This window comes from Candida pseudojiufengensis (assembly GCF_024610245.1).
Source record: "Candida pseudojiufengensis strain CBS 10847 chromosome Unknown scaffold11, whole genome shotgun sequence".
In the NCBI taxonomy this organism is placed as follows: Eukaryota; Fungi; Ascomycota; class Pichiomycetes; order Serinales; family Debaryomycetaceae; genus Lodderomyces; species Lodderomyces pseudojiufengensis.
Window position 1 is genome coordinate 111,226 of NW_026261539.1, and position 13,971 is coordinate 125,196.

Here is a 13,971-nt window from a genome sequence, read left to right on the forward strand (position 1 = left end):
ACTGAATAAAAATTAAATACCACCATCATCAACTATAATTGAAGTACCTTATTTCAACTACTCCAAAAACCAAATGACGAAGAAATTATGACCAGTCATAAAATCAAGACCATCCAAAACATAAAATAATTAATAAATGCTTTACTCAATAAAAAGAACTTGCCAATAATTGGCCCGACTAATTAAGTTCACCTTTATCTTCAAGTTCCTTGATCAGCATTCGTTTCAATACTGCTTGCATTGACATCAATTCTTCACGAATAGTATCAGCGAGCAAAATTTTTTCATCATCATCTAACCGTTCAACACATGGCGAAAAAAAATCAATTAATCCTTTAATTGATGATGAAATTATTCCAGCCAGTTCATCTTCAAATTCTTCAAGTTTATTGAATCCAATTGGCTCATCTTCAGCAGTTGAAATTTTAATTTTTTTTGATTGTGAGGGTAAATCTTCTTCTTCAAGAGCTCTTTTCATGGATGGAGAATATTTGTAGCCATATGCTAAATTTAATATTTTTTTAAAATTAAATAATGAATCTTTAACAATACTTTTATTTGTTACCAACACACTATCAGCAGCATTATCTTTTAAATAATTGAAATGATCTACTAAATCATTTTCTTGTTTAAATGTTTGATCCTCTTTGTCTATTAACAATAAGAATTGTCTCCAACTTTTAGCAAATTTTTGACGGCGCTTAGCATCATCTTTGAAAATCATTTCCAATACATTCTTATTTGATAAAACTTCTTCTTGGAATTTGAGCACAACTGGATTTTTTTCAGTTAAATGTTGTAAAACATAAGTTGCATTAATTTTGTATTCTGAGGCTTGAGAGTGAATTGAAAATTTTGAGTAATAAGATCCGTCACTTTGCTGAAGTTCTCTTCTGTTTAATTTAATGTAATAGTCGAATTTTTTGATTGCTTGACGATAGATTTTTTCGGTTTGGAAACTCACCTTGTAATTTTTAAAATGATTGTCGTAGTATTCATTCATTTCTTTAACATTTATTTGAAAATCTTTTTTGATGTTACAATCATTTTTTTTCGTCATAACTTCAAGTATTTCTTTGATAGCATAAATCCATTTTCTTCTTATGTCATATCCTACGTCGTATAAATCATTTAATACTAATTTATTATTCAAGATTTCTTGTCCAAATTTTATAAAAACCTTTTTCAAATCATCTGATTTAACATCCCCACGATGAAAATGGTAAGTACCAATTAAGTCTTTATCAAATTTTGATTCAGGATTTAAAATAAATGAAGGATTGTGAGGACCATACATTAGTATTTAGTGTTATGACTTAAATCTAATCAGAAAAAGTGTGTAATAATAACAATAGACGCGTATTAAAATCTATTGTTTATATTTTGAATAAAATCTACTTACTTTTTTTTTTCTATTGTTCATCATTTACTAGTATTATATACAGGACAGTATAAATTTTTAATAAAGATACACTTAAGCATAGGGTAATGACAATGAATTTGATTATTACAGGCTTATTTTCCCGTCTTACGACAAATACATGCTTATTCATATCAGAAGAACTAACATATTAGAATCAATTACAAAATCATTGACATTTTCTATAACAAAAGCATGATTAAGTGAAATCACTTTACTCAAATATTATTTAGAAATGAAAGGATTGAGAATAAGTGGATAATTATTTGCTTTAATGAAATATATAATGACGGTATATTTGCTACTTGAGTATTGTAAGAATAAATGATAAATCAAAATTAATCAATTCATTGACTGTCAGTTTAAATTCTCAAAAAATTATCTCATAATTAATCAAGTATTAATCCACAACAACAACAACAACATCATCATCATCAACAACAATTGAGTTAAATTTTGGAACTAATAGTGAAATGAGAAACCAAAACCAAAATTCATGAGAATTAACATTCTTTTTATTACATGGAATAATTCAATTAAAGGATCATATGTGAAAACAATATAGCAGTAATCAAACATCAGAATCAAGTCTAATTCACAATAAGAAATTACTTAATTCAAAATGGTACAAATGGCTTGACTTTAAAATCAAATGAATTATTGGAAATAAAACTTTATTGCTGAGAAGTGTAAAAGTCATGGTAGTTGGAATTATGAGAGTTAGAAACTACTTTATATTTACTTTAAATTTATATTGCATATTAATAGGAAGAGTGAGAAGTGGAAGATTTGATTGTTGATAATTAGGCTGTTGAAATTATTAGTTGAAAGACATTATTGAGCAGGGAAAGGAAAATTAAAAATTATGCTGAAAAGTATGAAAAATCAAATAGCCTGATTATAATAATGTAGTTGCAACAAACAAATTAGGAAAACAACATTACTACCTACAGTATATTTTTTCACAATCTGAAAATTGTTCAGATTTAGTTATTTTGAAAGATAATAAAAAAATTGATGCCAATAAATGACAATGAACGTTAAAGTCCACTCTGTCTAATATTAACTAATCAATGAAGTATTTTCCTTCAAAATTAAACCAGTCCAATTGTACATGGGAATGATCTTTTACTTAATGATAATAATATATGAAATATTTGTATATTCAATGAGATATAAATCAATTATATACTAAATACAAATATACATAGATACCAAAAATGAATAAAGCAGAACTGAAAAAAAATGCTTACCGTAAACAATTGAAACAAGTTAGCAAACTTAAAGTGAATTGAATATAAATTGAATCTAAAAAATTGAAATTAGATTCACCTAAGTAATAAAAAACCAACCACCAACCATCATTAATCATAAAAGTAAGACCATGAAATCAAAAAAATCAACAATTAATCATGGTAAAACCTTTTAAACAAGCTATGAGTAAATCGTAAAATTGAATATTAATTTTTATTTATTGCACTTAAGATAAGCTTTGCAAATTTGTTTTGAATAATTCGAAAGTAATTGATCCAAATCATTTTCACTATACTTTAATGAAAAATCTCTTGCTAGTTCTTTCAATGATTCACCAAACTTTCTTTCAGATGGTTCAAGATTTTCCAAATAAGCCTTTTCACATTCAGCTATTGCATCATCAAATTCTAAATCGGCTGCCAATTTTTTTAAATTATTAATAGTTTTTAAAACTGAATCTAAATGACGGTATGCTATATCCATTTTTCTTTTAGTCTCATCACTGTAGTTTTTGGTAACACTGAGCTGCTTCATATACTTTTTTGATTGTTTTACATCTAAAACTAAATCATTTTTAATGTTAAAATTTTTATAGCCAGTCATACCAGTTAAAATTGTTTTCCAAGTGTTGCAGTAATTGATTCTCATATCGGCATTAAGTTTTTTAAACAAAAGCTGTAAAGTAAATTCAGTATTCAAGTACTCTTTATTGAACTTTTCAAAAATTTTTTTTTGTAAGTCTGAATCATGGGACTTATTGTGTAAGACATACATTCCAACATATTCTTCATCAAATACGCAGTCAAATTCCGTAACACAAATGATACTAGTTGCTGTTGAAGATGGTAATAACTTTCTAGTGTAAACTGGTATAGGAATATTATCATAGATTTTTTTCAAAAAATTTTCCAAATGATTCAAAGCACTAATCAATTCTCTGTCGTGATTTACTAATTTTTCAGTTGAATCAACTTTATTTCTAATATTTTTTAAATCAAAATTTTTTGAAATATCAAATTCAGGATCGTCTTTTAAAAATCCCATAATTTCTTTCCATCTAAGTACCATTATTCTTCTATAGCTTAATGTCAACCCAAAAATAATTTGAAGAATTTCTTTGTCCACTAATATTTCTTTTTCAAACTTTTTGTAAATTGGTATATTATCTCGAATTTCTTCAGGTTCATATCTGTAAATCATATATTTACCAATCAAATTTTCATCAAACTTATTTCCAGGATTGAGAATAAAAAACTCATCACAATTTTCTCCTTTTCTTTCGATTGGAATTGATGACATGTAGGTTGACAAAGTTTTGAAAAGGAGTGGCGAAAAAGACGCGTTACTTATTATTGATAATTTATTGTTATATGTTTTTAATTTTTATATTATTATTTGTTTTGATCTCTACTTTAGGAAATAGGGCGGCTGATAGATTTACCCGATAGAGCAACATTTACGAGCCAAAAGACCCTTTTATTTAGGTGTATCCTTTTTTGCTTAAACAGAACAAAATGAGCTAAAAGTGCTTTTAATCATGAATTATTTTCAAATCTATATATAAATGATTGAAATTTATCTGATATATATGAAATTATTTCCGACTAATAGAGGTGTTAATGTACTAATGTATATGAATTTTTTCATTGGTTTTAAAGTAAACAAATCATTTGCAGTTGAAAAATTCTTAACAGCCCCCAATTATATTGTTTGAAACATTTTATTTGTGATCAAACATAGCATACTCTTAACTAAGGTAAAAAATGGTTGGATAAAAAGTGAAAAAGAAAAAATCATATAGATTCATATGTAATATCTTCAAACTTAATCTATTTCAATCTTTATTTTGTTCAGGATTCTTTGTAGAAATTCGTATTTATTTCAGAGTTCAGGTTTAAATAAATAAAAACCCATCTCAAAACGATTTTTGTCATGATTAGTTTCAAAGTTTAGTCTTTTGTAACTTGATTCTACAACACAATTACAATTTTTGATGCAAATTATCAGTTGAATAATCATTTTAAGAAGTATTTACAATTTTATTCAGAAACAGCTGATAAGCTTTGGAAAAATCAAGTTCCAGATCACAAGAGAGAAATCAATCTCGAAAGTAGTTCAAAATATATCAAAAAGAATGAATAAGTAAAATAGAATGTAAAGTTTACTTGAAAGATATTGTTTATTCAGTAGATGCTGACTATCTTAAATTTACACGAGCAGCTAAAGATTGTGTGAATGAAGAATGTGAAGCTATTGATAATCAGTTTATTAAAGACGTACCAGCACTGAATATAAGAGATAGTGAAAGCATAATAAAACGGACAGTAATAATAATGAAATTATCTGATCATTATGGTGGTCTTGAAAAAAGAATAACTTCACCAAATTAGTTTAACCCTGAGACAGATAAAATAAGATTCCTTCAATATCTTTTAACTATTGTTTCTTTTCATATATTAATGTGTTTCAAATGAATTTGTTCAAGTAAGGCTTTATTTCTTCTTTTCAAAAACAAGTCTGTGTTTTATAATAAGTGGTTGCAAAAAGTTTGGTTGCAAAATTATGTAGATAATTTATTGAGCATACGTTCTACATTATTGAGTAGCTAAGCTTATAACTGTTAATCATCAAGTACTTGATTCACCATTATTTTTATTTATCACTAAGTGATAAGCCTAATCCTTTTGATTAATTTTTTAAAAAACAACCACAAAATCACCTACGGAGTAGATCAATCGAAATGGTGTTCTAATCCATGGATTAATAGTTGTTGACCCTTATCTTTTGACATGGTTCAGACTTAGAACCAGTCCTTGATCTGAAAATTTTTGTTACTATGATCAAAAGTTACTTTGTATAATTTTTTTATTTTGGAACTGAACTTAAAAACTCTATTTCTGTCTAAAGGTATATATTTTTTTTGCATGTTTACCACATTTGAAACTAAGTTCTGATGCCCAGTGACTATGGTTATTTGAATTGCCTACTTATGACGCTTGAATAAATTACATCTTGAAAAGCGATTGATGAAGTAAGAGATACTATAACGATAATTTTGATAAATACAAATATATATAAATTTTAAATGTTGCATGATTCAATGGTAATGTTTAACTCACTATAGACTATAGTTGTGATAGTAATAATACTAATTTCGAGGTTTTATGAGTTTATTTTATTTTGCAATTTGTAGTTTTTTTTTGCAGCCTATTAAAAATCTGAAACGAACAATGTTAGTAAAACAATAGATGAGACAACTTACTTGCAAAATAATTCTTCGCGGGATATTGGGCTACCTACGCTAGTTTGGGAAAGAGTTCAATAGTCAGATTTTTTTACTTTTTAATTTTTTTATTAGCAGAATTTATACATTTTAATTTCATTCCATGCCAATTTCTTCTATCTTCTCTTAACTTTTGTGCTATTTCGTCAATTTCTTTATGATTGATAAAAGGGGATAAATAAAGATTACTATTGTTCATTTCTGATATTGATTGTTCAGTATAAACACTTGAATAAACAATGTCTATCTCTGTTGATGGATCAGTTGGAGTAGATGATTCAAAATTCAAAGAAGGTGTACTTGAATCACTCTCCAAATCTGATCCATGATCAATTTCATTTATTTTCATTTGTTTAATATCTTGATGATAATTTACTACTTTTTTATATTTTGCTTCATTTCTACCTGCTATAATTGATTGAAGTTTAAAATCTTTAATATATGAATAATAAGCTGATTTATCACCATTATCATCAATTAATTTAAGTACACCTTTAAATGGTCTTTCTTTTTTTGTGTATTGTTCGACAAAGTCAACTTCTTGTAAACATTGTGAAAAAGACCAACGATCAATTGAAACAACTTTACGTTCTAATATCAGATGATCAGGTAAGCCATATAATTCTGTTTTTTCTTTATCATATCTATGATCTTTTGAAGAACATACTGAACCAAAAACTCTTTCAATTGTAAAACCATTTAGCCATGACTTTTTTGAATCACAACAAGGAAATACCAGTTTAGGTTTGAATAGTCCAATAAATCTCATGGATTCTTCATATGATGAATGACGTGAAAACATAAGCATCAAACACAAAGGCAACAATTCTAATCCATCTTTAGGTAATATCCATTGTCTGTCTTGATATAAATATAATTGATGACCATTTCGTAGTATTTGTAGTAGTACTAATTGTCTCGCATCTATTGTGTCCACTTTAACAGGTAAACAAAATCCAGCATAATCAATAATATTAAAATTTATAGTATGTTTAATTGCAATCATAATTGGAATATCTTTTTTTAAATTACCAACATTAAAAACAGGACCATCACCTTCTAAGTGATAATTTTTAATCAATTTTATTCTTTCAGTAACCAATTCGTTTGCTGAAATAGTTCCATTAAAATGATCAGCAACTTGTAACCAAATTTCCTCAGAACCAGAAACAGCATCAACAAAAGAAAACTCGATGTCAGGATCAGTGGGATACAACTTCAATAATTCTATTAATGCCACTACTCCATCACTGTTGGGCATGATTTTAATATATGGTTCCCCTCGATAACTAAATGTTGTATCTAAGTAAATTATATCCAACTTTTTTGATCCAGTAATGTATGGAAATAATATTCTATTTTTAATTAAAGATGATGTCCACCATTCTTCAGCTCTAATATCTCCTGTTACTAATACTGAAATGTCATCATCTGATTCAAATAAAAACATGGATGAACCAGGTGCATGATAAGTTTCAATCATTGTGACTGTCACAACTGATAAAAAAGTCAGCAATTGAAATGATTTGTTGTATTCAACTGGGATCAAATATTTTAATTTCTCTTCATACCTTGAATCTAATGCTATTATATCTTTTGTTAATTGCAGGCAATAAACTTTGTTACAAAAGCTTTTTGATAATAATCCTTGTAAATGATCTTGATGTGAATGTGTTAAAAAATATAAATCTCCTTTTGTATGAAATCGATCAACATAGATACCTGGTATTTCTTTAATTTCACCATTGAAAGTATTTGACATCTATTTGAAAACATTAAATGATGAAGGTTTGTTATGTAAAGTGAACGCGTTTAACGTGATTGTAACTAGATCATATTTTGATCCGGACTAGCTACCAATTTTTTGCAGCATGTTTGCAACAGCTCAAGAAATTGATTTTTTGTGTCTCAAAACTTTTTTCATTTTTCTTTAACCCATGATCAATGAATCAACAACCTCAAAAGGTAAAGAACAATCCCCCATCAGCGGAAGAAATTGAAAGAAGAAGAAAAGCAAAACAAAATGAAGTATTACCAGAAGGAATGTCACGACGTGAATGGAAGAAAATTCAAAAACAACAAAAATGGGAAGAAACTAAAGATCAATATAGAGAAGTAATGAGAGCTAAAAAGAAATTGCAAAGAGATAGGAAAAGAGATAGAATAAAAAATGATGATGAATATAAGAATTCAATTTTGAAAAAACCAAAGACACAAATAGCAACAGATGTTAAATTTATAATAGATTGTGAATTTGATGATTTAATGAATATTAAAGAAATAACATCAATGTCAAGACAAATTCAAACTTCATATTCTATCATGCGTCACTCCCCATATAAATTACCAATACAGATAACATCATTCAACAAACGACTACAAGAAAGATTTGAAACTTCATTACAAGAATATAAGAATTGGCAAGGAATTGAATTCACTTCGACAAATTTAGAAGAATTAATAACTGAGGAAAATAAAGATCAATTTGTATATCTTACAGCAGATACTGATGATGATTTAATGGAGTTAACATCTGATCATACATATATCATTGGAGGAATTGTGGATAAAAATAGACATAAAAGATTATGTTATGATAAAGCTAAGAAGTTAGGTTTAAAATGTGGAAGATTACCAATTGGGAAATATATAAAATTATATAGTAGAGATGTATTGGTCACTTCTCATGTTTATGAAATTTGTTGTAAATGGTTTGAGTTCAAAGATTGGGGAGATGCATTTAACAAAGTTCTACCACCAAGGAAAGTTGCAAGCAATGGTGATGTGAGTGAAAGTAAGGAATCTGAATCAAAAGTAGGTGAAAGTAAGGAACATGAGATAAAAGAAAATAAAATAGCACCTTAAATGTATAATGATAAAAAGTTTGTCCTCTTTGTGTTAATTCTATGAAATCGATTTTTATTTTCCACGATATCAAACTCATTCTCATCAAATGTCAACAATTGACTACAAAAATTTAAAAGAGAAGCTCATTGTAGCTTATACTAAGCAAATCTTGAATGAAAAACCTACAATAAATGTAAATGATCTTCAATCAAAAGCTAATCTACCGTTAATTCGATCAATCCATTCACATATAAATTGTCTTGCACCATATAAAATCCCAAGTTCATTAGATATAGCATTAAATACAATTGATTTACCAAAAATATATGAAAATGTCGATAAAAGAGAAAAAGAAAATAAAATTCCAAATTTAAGGTATGATGATTTTATTGTTTTAGAATTATTAAATTATTTTAAAAATGATTTTTTTAAATGGGTTAATCAACCTTCATGTCAATGTGGAAATAATGATCAGATAGAACATAAAGGTATTAAAAAGCCACCAGCAAATAATCCTGATCAAATATCAATTATTGAAGTATATCAATGTTCAAAATGTAAACGTATTATAGAATTTCCAAGAATAAATAATCCAATTTCTTTATTAAGAACAAGAAATGGTAGATGTGGTGAATGGGTTAATTGCTTTTTATTAATATTGGAAGCACTTATTGGTGAAGGTAAAGATAGAATTAGATATGTTTTAAATCATGAAGATCATGTTTGGTGTGAATATTATTCTTATGGTTTGCAAAAATGGGTACATTTAGATCCTTGTGAAGCAGTATTTGATGAACCTTTATTATATTGTAACAATTGGGGTAAAAAAATGTCATATGTGATTGGTTTCAATATGAATTCTATTGTTGATTTAAGTGATAAATATATTACTAAAGAAAAGCAAATAAACCAAACAGAAGTTGTTGATCCAAAAGAAGTGGAAAAAGTTATCGAATTTTATAACTTTAAAAAATTGCATGATGTTTATGACATCTTGAAAAATGAACAAAACGAAATAAATCTGTTGTTAGAAATTTATAAGAATATAATTGTGCCTAGAAATAAGGAGCAAGTTAAAGGCGATATAAAATCAACACCATCATCAAATATACCGAAAGGTAGACAAACAGGATCAGCAGAATGGACTAAAAATCGTGGAGAAAATGGTTAAAATAATTAGAATGAAAATAAACATAGAGACATAGTCATTACTTTTACAATCTCTGCTTTTTATCTCAATCTAATTCTCAAAGGTATTGATATTTTAATTGATAGAGTTTTTTTGCATGTTAAAGAATTAGTGTAGGTTCAGTCGAAGTAGTAGTAATTTAATGAACTAATACACAAGATTGAACAAACTTTGAGCTATAAATTGGGGTCCAAAATAAACAACATCGTTTAAACCACCAAAATTTTTGGGTTGTAAATTGGTCCCTTGGCCCAGTTGGTTAAGGCGTGGTGCTAATAACGCCAAGATCAGCAGTTCGATCCTGCTAGGGACCATAATAAAAGTGTCAATGGCTGTTTTTTTTTTAAAAAATCAATTATTTATTAAATAAGTAGTCTAGCTTGCTAAACAGTAAAGAAATAAACTTAATGATTCAATTTCCATAGGATTAGGTTAGATTGATCCTTATTTAACGTGATTAAGTGTGTCCCATGGTATAGAAATAGTTTCCAATGGTTTATTGATTAAAAACGAGCAATTAGTTGTACAACTTATTTTTTAAATTTTCATTATTAATTATTTATTAGATCTGTAGTCTAGCTTGCTAAACAGTTAAAGCATAAACTCAATCTAAAAAAGAAAGATTCTAAATAATGATTTCTACATAATTATTTCATGATATAATCTTGACCTTTGACATGTCACCATCTAAAAACCTTTGCATTTTATTTGTTTGTTTTTGATTTTCTTAATATATTGTTTGCCTGAAAGTATAAGATATCACATAATAAATTAAATCTATATAGATCTCTATCTCAAAACACGTAACTCTAAATAAATCTTACCAAAATTAATAGCAATATTCTTCACCACCTTATAACCTGTCTCTTATTTATTGGAAATTTAAATTGTAGTGATAAAAAATCAGTTTTTATCACAACAAAAACTGGTTGCCAAATATTATTTTTTTGCTGCAAAATTAATTCAACTTTATTATCGAAAGTATGAACTAAAGAAAACCATTGCTGTTCAAAAAATGTCATGGTTTATTAATGAACCTATCAATACAAGGCTTGCATTATTTGGTTCTACAGATGATGCTTCAAATGAAATTCCAAGATATGACTCAAATCCATTTTTATCAAATGAAGATTATCAAAGTTATAAAGAACCTAAAAAACAATTAAAATTAATCAAATTATTTAAATCAATTGGTAAGATGTTTAATTTAAAACGTAAATCAAAGATTCAAAGCATTGAACCTCAATTGCATTCAACATCTCCTCCTCCAGATTATGAAACTATTGTTCCAGCTCGTCATGTAACTACAACTTTATCAAATTATAATAATAACTTTTTTTGTATTAGAAGAAAACTGAAATCAACTAGAAAAAGATTTCTTTTAAATCCATCAAATTCAATTCATTCATCTGTTAATTCTATTTTTGAAAATTATGATCAAGATGCTACTGGTGCAACAACTGCTGATTCTATTTTATAATTATCTATAAATAATTTATGTACATAATAAACGCGTGAGTTGCAAAACAAAAAAATGATTCTTCAATTCTTTGTTTCAAATCAATCAACTATGAAATGAAAACAAGAAAACCATTGGCAGGTAAAACTTTATGCTGCACTGGTGTAGAGACCAAAACAAGACTACAAATTATTAAAAACATTGACACTTTAGGTGGTATCAATTATGACGATTTAATGACAGATGTACAATATTTAATTGTTGGAAATAGAAAAACAGAAAAATATAAATTTTGTATAAAATATAGACCAGATATTATATTTTTAACTCAAGATTCTATAATAAAAGCTTATGAAAATTGGAAAATTGGAGAAATTGATGAAATACGACTTGAAGATTATAAATTACCAATATTTGATGAGATAAATACATGTTTTTCAAGAGTTGATTTACCACAATTTCAAATTAAAAATCTTATAAATAATGCAAGTTTCCGAAAATCACATATAAGAGAAGAAGAATTTACTTCTAAAAAATTAATGCAATCGATCCTAGATAATGGAGGTAAAGCTAAAGAATCATTACTGAATAATCAAGATTGTATGATTAGTGCAGATCCAAGAGGAACAAGATATGATAAAGCAATTGAATGGAAAATTCCCGTTGTTCATCCAATTTGGATATTGGATAGTATATTAAGAGGAGCTGCTCTAGATTTTGAGGATTATATATTACAAGAAGATAATGATCAACTTTATGAAAAGGGATGTAATGATTGGAATGAAATTATTAATCCAAAACCAATAAAGGAGAAGTTACCACCAATCACAACAAACAAAGACCTACCCAAAAAAGTGAATAAATCACATAAAGCTGAAATTTGGAATTCAATTATGGATAATACAAAAGTACAAAAAAAATCAAAAGAACAAGATAGTACTTGGAATGATGAAGAAAGTGATTCAGAAAATGAAGAACCACTTAAACCAACAACAACAATTGATAAAAAAAGCAAAAGTACCTTGTTTCTAGGATTTTGTTTTTTATTTGTTGGATTAAATTCAAGAGAATCTGAATTATTAAGTGAAAGAATTGAAACTTTTCAAGGAGAAATAACAAAAGATGTTTATGATAATTCAATTACTCATATTTTAGTTTCTGCTAATCAAGGTAATCATACTCCATCAACTTTAAAACTACTACCTTCTGAAACTAAACAAAAAATAACAAATGGAGAAATTAAATTAGTTACTGAATTTTTTATTGAAAGATGTATATTTTATCAAAAAGTGATATTAGATAGATGGGGTCAACCAATAAAAGGATTAATTCAATCAACTAAAAAATTTAAAATATCAACAACTGGATTTACTGGAATTGAATTATTACATATAGGAAAATTAATAAAATTTCTTAATTTTGAATATTGTGAATCATTATCAGATCAAAGAGATTTATTAATACTAAATATTAATTTATTTAAAGAAAGTTTTATGAAAAATTCTCCTAAATTATTTCAATATAAATGTAAAGATATTTTAAATTGTCCTACATATCAATCAGGTCAATCATCAGTATCATTATTATCAGCAAAAAGTAAAATAGATGCCGCAAAGAAATGGAATATACCAATAGTTTCAATTGGTTATTTATGGGAAATATTTGAAATATCAAGATATAAATCAATTTTATTAATGCCAGAAATTTCAAATCAACAATGGTGTATATATGCACCAATAAATTATACAAGACCAAAATCTTTAATTGAATATATTAAAAATTTAAATGAAGAAGCATTTGTTACAAAACTGATAGAAAAAGGAAGTGATGATGAAAATTTAATTAAATTACCATCCCCCAAAAAGATAAAAACAAAACAAAAATATGGTAAATTAATTGGAACTTCATCACCACAATCAATTAGAAATAAATTAATTGAAATTTCAAAATCAAATAATTCAATTGGAGAAATGGAAGAAAATAATCAAAATAAAGAAAATTATGATATAACAATTGATGAAGATTTATCATCACAAATAAGATATGAAGATGATGAATCTATGAATAATCAAGAAAGATTATTAAAGAAATTAGATAATTCATTAAATAAGAATGATGAAATGGAACTTGTACAGATAAGGAAACGAAGAAGGCGATAAGGTTAAAAACCCTATCTATAACTTTTGCACGTGACACATTTTCAATATATCAAATTTTTGAAATTTTCAACAAAAGTAACGTCTTTCATAATCTTCTTTTAAGTTGATTAGAACTCTCTTTAAATCTTAGATTCTCTTCGTAGAAGCAGAACTTTGTCGTTCCTAAACCCTTTTATACCCATATTTCTTTATTATCATTATCGAAGCTATTTTACTAAGCCGATTATAGGTCCATTATTTTTACTCGATTCATTCATGAAACCTACCGCGGGGCCGTCCTGAATTTTCAAATTTTTCGGTTGCTTCAGAAGGATAATTTTTTTTTTTCTTTTTTCTTTTTCTCATCGATCTTCAACTTAT

The 13,971-nt window shown here is 26.9% G+C and overlaps 7 protein-coding genes across 7 annotated transcripts; 4 read left to right on the top strand and 3 right to left on the bottom strand. All coding sequences in view use genetic code 12, as the record gives it.

Moving 5' to 3' along the window:
- Positions 1-178: 178 nt before the first annotated feature.
- Positions 179-1,297, bottom strand: KGF55_004795 (uncharacterized protein; the record flags this gene model as incomplete). The annotated part of the gene is made up of 1 exon (XM_051759736.1): positions 179-1,297. The coding sequence occupies one exon, from the start codon at positions 1,295-1,297 to the stop codon at positions 179-181; it is 1,119 nt and encodes a 372-aa protein (XP_051612389.1).
- Positions 1,298-2,887: 1,590 nt separating this feature from the next.
- KGF55_004796 (uncharacterized protein) lies at positions 2,888-3,973 on the bottom strand (the record flags this gene model as incomplete). Its single annotated transcript, XM_051759737.1, has 1 exon — positions 2,888-3,973. The coding sequence occupies one exon, from the start codon at positions 3,971-3,973 to the stop codon at positions 2,888-2,890; it is 1,086 nt and encodes a 361-aa protein (XP_051612390.1).
- A 2,036-nt stretch (positions 3,974-6,009) lies between these two features.
- On the bottom strand, positions 6,010-7,719 carry PSO2 (Pso2p; the record flags this gene model as incomplete). The annotated part of the gene is made up of 1 exon (XM_051759740.1): positions 6,010-7,719. One exon carries the CDS (start codon positions 7,717-7,719, stop codon positions 6,010-6,012), a length of 1,710 nt encoding a protein of 569 aa, XP_051612391.1.
- Positions 7,720-7,901: 182 nt separating this feature from the next.
- Positions 7,902-8,822, top strand: KGF55_004798 (tRNA (guanine(9)-N(1))-methyltransferase; the record flags this gene model as incomplete). Its single annotated transcript, XM_051759741.1, has 1 exon — positions 7,902-8,822. The coding sequence occupies one exon, from the start codon at positions 7,902-7,904 to the stop codon at positions 8,820-8,822; it is 921 nt and encodes a 306-aa protein (XP_051612392.1).
- Positions 8,823-8,910: 88 nt separating this feature from the next.
- On the top strand, positions 8,911-9,975 carry KGF55_004799 (peptide-N4-(N-acetyl-beta-glucosaminyl)asparagine amidase; the record flags this gene model as incomplete). The annotated part of the gene is made up of 1 exon (XM_051759742.1): positions 8,911-9,975. One exon carries the CDS (start codon positions 8,911-8,913, stop codon positions 9,973-9,975), a length of 1,065 nt encoding a protein of 354 aa, XP_051612393.1.
- A 1,033-nt stretch (positions 9,976-11,008) lies between these two features.
- Positions 11,009-11,473, top strand: KGF55_004800 (uncharacterized protein; the record flags this gene model as incomplete). Its single annotated transcript, XM_051759743.1, has 1 exon — positions 11,009-11,473. The coding sequence occupies one exon, from the start codon at positions 11,009-11,011 to the stop codon at positions 11,471-11,473; it is 465 nt and encodes a 154-aa protein (XP_051612394.1).
- Positions 11,474-11,568: 95 nt separating this feature from the next.
- Positions 11,569-13,611, top strand: KGF55_004801 (protein kinase activating protein; the record flags this gene model as incomplete). Its single annotated transcript, XM_051759744.1, has 1 exon — positions 11,569-13,611. The coding sequence occupies one exon, from the start codon at positions 11,569-11,571 to the stop codon at positions 13,609-13,611; it is 2,043 nt and encodes a 680-aa protein (XP_051612395.1).
- Between the last annotated feature and the right edge of the window lie 360 nt (positions 13,612-13,971).